This window comes from Meleagris gallopavo, chromosome 7, assembly GCF_000146605.3.
Source record: "Meleagris gallopavo isolate NT-WF06-2002-E0010 breed Aviagen turkey brand Nicholas breeding stock chromosome 7, Turkey_5.1, whole genome shotgun sequence".
Lineage (NCBI taxonomy): Eukaryota > Metazoa > Chordata > Aves > Galliformes > Phasianidae > Meleagris > Meleagris gallopavo.
Genome location: NC_015017.2, coordinates 18,325,254 through 18,334,887, shown reverse-complemented (window position 1 = coordinate 18,334,887; position 9,634 = coordinate 18,325,254). Strand labels below are relative to the sequence as shown.

The following is a 9,634-nucleotide window of genomic DNA, read 5'->3' as shown; positions in this document are numbered from 1 at the left end:
TTACTTACTACATGAAACACTCATAATGATTGCTGCTTCTTACCCTTAGAGCTTTGAGTCAGTCCAAGCCATACTTTCCTAGTAATTAGATCATTTTTCTTTATGTGTGCGCTCACAAATGCATTTTCCTCAGCATCCCCTATGGTCAGAAGGGCTGCTGAAGGACCTAAGGGGAAATAGAAAAATGGTTAGAATTGTAACATCAACGGTTCTCATTGTGCTCATACATGAAGTTTTCTGCAGGAACAAATATAATAGGAAAAGATTTGCTGATTTGCGCTTACAACATTAATTTGAAGTAACCAGCAGAAGGAAGACAGAGATTCCCCTTCCCTCAAGCACAGCATAATGTTATGCAAAACAATTTCAGGAGACTGGTTATTCTGGCAGGTCACATAAAATAAAATGGTGTAAACTTTCTGGAATACTTACATGGAAGATATCAAAAGATATGTCCCTGATTCAGAATTACTAGTGTTGTCCAAGTGATAAGCCCTTTTTTAGAATTTACTTGAACAAAAGCTCAGCATTTGCAACTGTTCAGCATTTTGTTGAGGGAAGTAAATTTCTAAATCAATCCCCCACTGTACCTCAGATTTTTATATACAGTGTTAAGCAGTTAAGGAGTAAGGAGAGGGAAAAGCTACATCGGGGACAGGCTCAGAGCGTACCCATTCTTTACCATTATATGCAAACACAAGCCAGAATCTTAATTTAGAGAAAGATTACTTTCTTTTTCCATCAGTAGGCCAGGCAGGACTGAATTGAACAACTGCATTCAGTACTGGGTCTATTAGCACTTGTTCTTCTTCTTCCTCTACCTAGTGAGTTTAACTTCACATCATACAATGACAAAACATTATGACAGTCACTTCTAAAGTAAGAAGTTCAAAGATTCTGCACACAAGGCTGCTTAAAATTATCATTTGCAATACAGTCCCCACATAAGAGAGAAAATCCTTTCATTTGACAGAGAATTAATACTTTCAGTGATACCATGTGTCCTAATAATACCTACAATGTATGTGCTCTGGACTATTTGATAGCGATATCTTTTAAAGTAGCTAATGAAAACCTCCAACAAGAAGCACAGCTAACAGCGCTAACTTTATTTCAAATAAGCCTATTTGTATAGAAATACAGTGTTTTCCTCCAAACCTTTAACCTCAAATTTCTAAATCTTCTGTCAATGGGCATCTGAATTTCCTTTGCAGATATCCACGTGCCAAAAATCTTATTGAGATGTTCAAAGCTAAAACTAGCTATTGTTTTTCCTAAATTAAGTAGAGCTGAAAAGCTGAAGTCTAACTAGTATAGGTTCTTTAGTTTTGCTTTTTAATTCTTTTGGTACAGAGGACTAGTTATATGTTGTAATGTGGTGAGAGTCTAAACATACTCAGTTTCTTGCAGACTTTCTTAGCATCTTCCACATTATATACTGAAAAATTGTAGAAAGCCATGTCAAATGCGTAACAGTGATCCTTATACTGTATCCATGGTAGTTCTCCACTGAGTTGCGAGCATCCTGAGGCTTGGCTCACTTGGTTTTGCTCTGATTGTCTCTCTGGAAAGATAAAGATATTGGAATTACTTCTCCTAAAGGAGTTTGTGTGGTTTCTTTGCTGCAGTATCAGGAAAGTAAATATCAACAAGAACTACTTGTCCTACCAGCATTCACGATTCAGTTAGAATACTTTCCTTCTTCATGTGCAGTAGATGATTTTACTTGAAAATGAACATGAGACAAGTCCCAAAGACTTGGGAACCATCTTTTTTCTCACCTTATAGGGTGTTTCAAAGTTTGAAGTGTGTATTATACAGATTTTGATTCAGAAAAAGATACATAAGAGTTGATACACCACAGGTGACCAAGAGATGACCAGAATTTTCTTCAGCAGAATGGAGAGAATAAATCTCTATCATATATTTAAAAGCATTCCATCATCCCTGATAGAAAATTCTTAAAGAAGTACCCAACATGGTCTTGCAGCTCTAACTAAAGCATGTAAAGAGACAATACACAAGACAACTGCAGAAAATATTTTAAAACATAGCACTTACCATTTGAAAAGCTATAGCAAATGGCTCCTTCAGCAATACTTGTACATTTTGCACGGTTCCAAGATCCTTTAGTATCCAACAGAACACAGTTCTCAGTCATATTTGAGTTTTCTAGTTCCCACGGGTAATAGTCAAAACTGCTTCCATCTGACCATTCAAAATTAGCTTTACTTCCCTAAGTAAAGACAAAAATCAAGCCGCTGCATACACTTGTGGTTTAATGTTTGTCAGTCATTAGTAAGTCACGTAGCACTAGTTATCCATCAGCGAGTAATCAATAAAAATACAAGTGTCTCTCTCTCTATCCTCACTGAATAAATGTGTAAAACAGCATTTTCCAACCAATTCTTAACACTGAAATCCTAGCTACTTCTGCTAACTGAAAAAATACGGTATCTTTTTAAGTTTAAACTTCCAGTGTGCCTGTATTATTCTGTGGGGAACATCTTAATTTAATCTTGCTGTTTCATTTAAGCAGCCTATCTTCCTTGATACGAACATTACTAGACTTGCTAATTGCTGGGCTGCAGTGAGTAGAGCTGGTCAGCTCAGGATCTGTTTGCAACATCAGCTCACACTTCAGATACACTGCTGAAAACCCTAGATAATGAAGACAGAGTTGTGAGAAGTGGAGGGACTCATTCAAGACCAAAAGAGGGGCACAGACAGCAAGGGTATATGTGGAAATCATGCTTCTGCTTTCTCTGCCAACTACCTCCCACTGTCAGTTCAAGAGGCAGCCCTGGGGAGCAGTACAGGAAGCAGGGCTGGGAACACACATTCCTGCTTCAAGGATAAAACAGAGATGGAATAAGATCTGTAGCTGCCTTCTGGGAGAAGAGATGGACAACTTCCTAGAGGGCCTTGAAGAGCCAGTCATGAAGTGCACTTAACAGGCTCCATAAATCCTTGCCCAATTGATTGTATTGTTTTCAATTCTCAAAGATTCAGAACTAGCACTAGTGTGTCTACATACATGGCAACTTAATATACTTTAACATACATTACATAAAAATAGAGCTTCCACAAATCCAGAAGAAAATATTTCATGTTCTGTGCAGAGAATTATTTACAAACTCTGTTACTGAGGTTACCAAAAGTACATACTTACATCATGAATGGACAACCCAAGCCAGAGCGGATAGCCATCCTGCTTGACAATATCTTCCAGAAATAACTGCTGTGATTCACTGTGTACACTTGCTAAATCACTCATATTTTGCTTGCATTCTCTCACTGCGTCATACCACGTTAACTTTTTCTGAAGGATTCTGTATGTTTTGTCTCCATGTGGAATGAACTCAGGCAGTGGAGGCTTGTGCTGCTGGGGTCCTATTTCAAAGAAAAAGAAGATAAGACATTCTATGCATTTCAGTCACATGACTAGGAACACATGGAAGTATTAAAATCCAGCTTTAACAATGCAATTCAAGAGTCAGATTGTTTAATTCAAGCTGCTTATATCATGTAAGTTATCTTCTGGTATTCTGAACACCATGGGCAGTTGATGGTAGAGTACAGCAAACACATTCAATTCTGATCAGAATATCACAGCAGTTAGGCACAGGCTGGCCCTATGCCCACAAGAGCCCATGATAGCTGTGCTACGTGTTTCAGTGAGAACAAAACCAAAGCTTTGTGTTTGTATACACAGGAGGTGCTGCAGAACCAGGACTTAAATTATGACCCTCATCCAACACTCCACCACTTACCCCTTTCAATTTTGCAGGCGAGAATACTGTACACATTATAGTGATGAGCTTGCCAACTTTGAGAATAATTATAAATATCCCAGAAACCATCAAGATTTACACCAGCAAAAAAGCTATTCTTCTTTATGATCGGTCTTCCCAGCCTCCAGTTATTGTAAGTCAGATGAGTTTCATCATACCACTTCAGAACGTTATCTGTGGAAAATATTGTGTACTTCTCAAAACATTGGCACTATATGTACAAATATCGTTTAGCTTTTAAGGACATTAGCAGATATTCAATTTGGAAAAAAAATTAGCAGTCTAAATTACTGTAAATCACTTCTGTATACAATGCTAAATATGTTAGCATTACTCATTCAGGCCCACATCCTGCTTTCCAGGGAAATCAAATCTAGACAAAACAGCACATACTGGATCTAATTATGACTCAGACAGAAAGCCTGTCCAGTTATTTTCTTCTAGAAGATAAATACAAAGATAAATGATTATTGTATGTTTGCATTCAGTGTGACTTTGGTTGATACCGAAGCACGCAAGAAGCACTTAATGCTGCAAACTGTCTTCAATCCAGTTATTACAAAAAAAGAAAAAAAAACAGAAAAGAAGAAAACTTAGAACTCACCACTATCATCGTAAATGACACCCAGCCAGACCCACACAGCCAGACCACTGAATGAATGAAGCTGCTCAGTAACAAAATTGTTTTCTTCTTCATCTCGAACACTCAGAACAAATGCTTCTGGGTCTGTTGAAATTTTTTTTCAATTACTTTCTTATAGATTCACCTTTCACTTACAACATAAATTACCTTTTCACTACTGTTAATAATTACTAAAATAGGTCAAAAAAAGTGTAAAAGCAAGACAAAATAACAAAATGAAGAGAGGGAAAAAGAATTCTCAAAGGTGTTATCAGCAGTGCTTCCCCCGGTTCAGGCTGGTTCAGATAAGTGAATGACTCAGCACCGGAGATTTTTATGGATTCTACCATCACATAGAGTTTCTTGTAGTAAAAACTGTCTGTGTAGAACATAAACATATCAGCAGTCTTTCACAATGTTCTTCATACTGTTTATCTTAATACTGTTCAAGAAAAAAGACTGAACTGAAATCAACTCATGAAAAATCAGTTTATGGCAAGAAGTGTGCACATGCATGCCAGGAGCAATTATTTAACGTAAGGGAAAAGCTTTATAAGTATCTGCTTCATTCAGGGCAGACAGGAAAAAGCATGTGCTTTTCTGAATTGGACTGTTCTGAGCCTGTTTACTTTGTTCACTCCAGTGTTCCACAAAAGAAGGAAGATGAAAAACAAAGGAGATGTGACTGAAAATCCAGAATGCTGCAAAGGGCAAAACAATTACTCAAACTATTTAAAATCTGCTGATTTTATATTAAAAAAAAACAAAACAAAACAAAAACCAGGCATTTTCCATTTATTAAAGCTCTCAGAATTCAGTAATTCCTAATCAATTCCCTCTCAAACATTTCTAATCAGAGCAGTGCAAGCACAAGCAGCATCAGGCAGTGCAGCACTGGTACGTGCTCCCAAGTGCTGCAGCCTCCCTAACTGCTGATTTTGCTGTCCTTTTAAAACAGATCTGTAACTCATCTCCCCTAAGCTGGTATGTCTTTATTACCCATAGTATGAATAAATACTTACTCATTTTCTTGCATAAATGATGAGCTTCTTGAGACTTCATTTCTCGCCATCTATTTTTTGTTATCATAAAAGTGTAACAATTGTTTCTAAATGATATCCAGGGTGTATTTTTAATCTTATGCGGGCACTTAACTTGTGTTACTTGTTCTTTTTCATTCTTCTCTAAGGAAGGGAAGGAAAACAATCAGAACATGATGTTATTTTAACAGTTAATCTCACAAACAACAGTTTTCAGGCAGCATTCACAAACATGCATGAAAAATAGAAATGCCACCCTTAAAGGTGTAATACATTACTGTTCTCAGTTTCTTCATGGCAGTGAAGAGTTTGTTTGTGGTTTGATTTATTTCTTTATGTAACAAAAATGGTAGTAAGTGTTACAGATGCCATAGCTGGCAATCCCAGTTCTATGGCTTTATCTAATACTGTGTAGGTGAGAATAATTCTTCTTGCAGCTGCTGAGTGAGAGCACCAATTATTTAGGGATGCCATATCACCAAGTATATTGCTGTGACTCAGGATGTACAACAATGGCTTAAATGTGCCTTCTCCCTAAATAAACAGAAGTATATAATGGTTTCATAGGGAATAAATGTGTGACAATCTCTCCGAGATCTTTTCATGCTACATACGTATCCCACCCAAAAGCTGTCCTGCTATAATATGTACATATTTAGGACAGCTTATGTGAACAGAAGATGACTTTGACGTACACCTTTTAATTTGGCATCTACCTGCTGCCTTTCTCCTCAATACAGCCATATGTCTCCTCTGTATAGACTTCAGTCATGTAGGAGATTTCTGGAGGTCTCAATATCAAGATGTTAACAGTACCGAGCTAGCGGAATCTTCTTCTATATGCAAGTGGGAGAGGTGAATATACCACAGTCCTATGGAAACAGTGCAGCTGGTACAACCAGCTGATGATATAAAAGCTACACTGTGGCCCAAAGCATTCACACTGAATTCACTTGTAAGTAACTTGTGAACTAAGATCAACGGCTGCATGTAACCCTATTTTAAACAAGTCTGCCTCAGGGAGTGCGATTAAAAAAAGTTTTAATTTTGAAGTTACAATCTGCAATTTCCAAATATATTTAACTGTAAATGCAGCTTTTGGAAGTGTTGTGCTCAGATACATACTTTCTGATGAGTAGCAAATAGCACCTCGATTTTCAGAGTAGCAGTCAGAAGTTTTCCAGAAGCCATCAGTATCCAAATACACACACTCTTCGCTTGTCTCTTCATCATCTTCAGACCAGCGACTGAAGCTTACATGTTTCCCATCCAACCAGCCGTAATGTTTTCCACCCTAACATTGTTAAGTGAAAGGGATGAGCTTACTTAGTAAAAAAAAGTATATATATATATATATATATGTAAATACTTTTTGTTTTCTGTACCTTATATATATATAAACAAATACATATACATATACATACATACACACATACACACACAACACACACACACACACACACACACACATATATATATATATATATATATAAAAGGTACAGAAAACAAAAAGTATTTACATTGTCCAGAAAGGGCTGAACGGTTGGCACTCACAGTGTCTACCTTTGCTGTGAATTCCTCATGGTTTGACTAATTTCACAACTTGATTGTTACTTTAATCATTATTTTAATCACAATCGCAAGAAAATAAATTAGTTGAGTTGAGACAGCAATTTTTTTGTTTAACTATGTTGTGGAGAAAGGCCTCGCTAAGAGATGTCCAGATTATATCATATGCACCTGTAAATCAATGACAGGTAAAATCATCCAATCTTGGAAAACCGATAACATCTGAAAACAAGGCCCAGTCTCAGTTTTCTCCACAGTGAGTTGAAAGTAATCTATTAGGTATTTCACTAATTTAATAAATTAGATGTGTTTCTACCCTGGAGGATGCAGGAGGAATAAGAACATGTGCAACAATCATGCTATCCTTTAAGAACCCTACATTTAAAGTGTTCTGGAAATCCCCCTCACGCTTTGTAATTTAATTTCCTTTGTATTATTTTTGTGTGTAAGATTCCAGCACTGGAATAACAAGCTCTGCTGACCAGTTTCATTAGAATTTCTTTTCATGTGACTTTTTAATTGTGCCCAAACAACAGAGTGTTGCAATATTGAAAAGCTACTGCATGTCTGAGCTGTACGCAGCAAAATGAATCATTTGATCTTCGCTTGCAGATAAAGATGCAAAAGAGGAGGGAAAGTAAGTTGTTCTGGTCTCTTCATCAAGATCAAATGCCTGCTTCCTTTTAAAAAATATTCTCCATGAAGCATACACCCTAAGTTCTACTTTTCCCCTGCTTTGCCTAGAATATTCAGTAGCCCTTTACTGACACAGGAAGATCATAACAGCATAGATGCCAAATGAGCATGATCAGCCTTTATTGTGAGGCATTTTTCAAACTGCTTTTAACATTTTTCTTGGAGTTATCTCAAGACAAAACTGTTGGACACACAAAAAATAAAAATAAAAAAACAACTCTATCAAGTCCAACCCATTTCATAGCATTAAGAGCTAAGGGAGCTCTATGTGCACACCAGAGAGGTTGCCTCTCCAGGAGGTTCTCTGGATAATAAAATAAAGCAATAAAGCAGAACCTAACAAAAATAACATGAAGTAATGGACCAAATTTAAGCAAATATCTCCAAAAGAGTCCAATGATTCATTTTGGATTTTGTCACTTCTAGAGTCTCCCTTTTAAACTGATTTTGAGTCTAAAATTACAGTGGTACTATAAACAGTGGTTGATGATACCGAATGGCAGTATCAATTTCATTCATTAACAAAAGAGACAAAGATAATTCCACAACCTGTGTTGCTGCTACCTACAACATATCCTTTCATGGTATAATCTTTTAAAAGAAAGTCTCTTCTTCATCAATCCATTCAGCGGAGTCCAACAGCTCACTACATAATTTGGAGAACTGAAGATTTAGAACATTAATCTTGAGACCCTCCAGGTTATTATCACTAAATGAAAAGCTATCCCCAAAACTCATTTATTTCTGCATTTCTTTATCCCAGCTGCTATTTCATACAACTTTAAAAACTACCGTAAGCCACAACACAAAGGGATAATAAAACTTACATCTCTGCTGAAGAGTCCAATCCACAGTGGGTAATCATGAAGGGCAGCCTGAACAGCGAGAGAAGCCTGCTGGAACTGATCTGTGATGCTAACCAGCTGCATCTTGTGATTTATGCATGCAGCCATTGCATCATTCCAGGTCAAATTCTTCAGAATTATTTTATATTGAACATTTTGATAGCTAAATGTGTCATTGAGGACTTGCTCTGTCTGGTTATCAGTAGCTCCTATACCTAAAACAAGAAATCCAGTTAGCAGGGAGCTAAGCAATAAAACACATTCCAATTTCTCTGCAATGAACAGAAAAACCTTTCTGTATTCCCCCTAGAAAAGATCAAAAAATATTTTCCAAGGCAGCAGATTATACTCATGATTTTAGTTAGGAGCAAATGCCTTTGACACTTTAGATAGAGAACACATACGAATCCAGAAAGGGTTACTTTCAGCCCATCTATTTTTAAATCCCCTTCAATCTAGCTTCACATGTTTTTCTATCTGTTTTTACATACCTGCTAAATAATGTTAGAAATTTTATTTACTGAAGGGAAAAAAGCCCACATCTTTTCTAACTTTGGTTAAATACAGCAATGGAAAAATGACTGCTCTCTGCTATAAGACAGCAACTGTTATACCTGATCCATTCATCTCTATGGATCCTGTAGATTTATGTGTATGTGTATCCAATGGGCCATAAAACTCATCTGTCCAGATCCTATAGCGTAGTGCACAGTCCCAGAGTTCTTTATTGCCATCCATGGATACAAGGAGAATTTATTTTGTCTTCACATGCACTGAACTAATTACAGAAAACCTACTTCGCACAGGGAGGACTCACTCTTCATGTTTTTAGTACTGAGTCTTATCACAGTTATCAGCATCGTACTGAAAGCAGACAGCTCAGTGATGCGTTGCAATTGCAGGTAATAAAAGATGCAAACATTCCTATGGGTGGTAAATTAAAGCATGCAAAGCTGGTAGCCCCTCAAAATTGGTACACAACCAAAAATAAGCTGACTCTCCAAAAGGCAGAAAAAGATTGACACTGAAGGTATGTCAAGCAGAAAAAGGCTCACTGAGACAAAAAAA

The 9,634-nt window shown here is 36.9% G+C and overlaps 1 protein-coding gene across 1 annotated transcript; it reads right to left on the bottom strand.

Moving 5' to 3' along the window:
* LOC104911765 (lymphocyte antigen 75-like) lies at nucleotides 1–8,846 on the bottom strand. The gene is made up of 9 exons (XM_010713806.3): nucleotides 8,549–8,846; nucleotides 6,582–6,750; nucleotides 5,439–5,600; nucleotides 4,399–4,521; nucleotides 3,774–3,968; nucleotides 3,173–3,393; nucleotides 2,062–2,236; nucleotides 1,397–1,564; nucleotides 1–166 (listed from the first exon to the last, which is right to left on the bottom strand). Exons 1-9 carry the CDS (start codon nucleotides 8,672–8,674, stop codon nucleotides 21–23), a joined length of 1,485 nt encoding a protein of 494 aa, XP_010712108.1. The 5' UTR covers nucleotides 8,675–8,846; the 3' UTR covers nucleotides 1–20.
* Nucleotides 8,847–9,634: the final 788 nt, after the last annotated feature.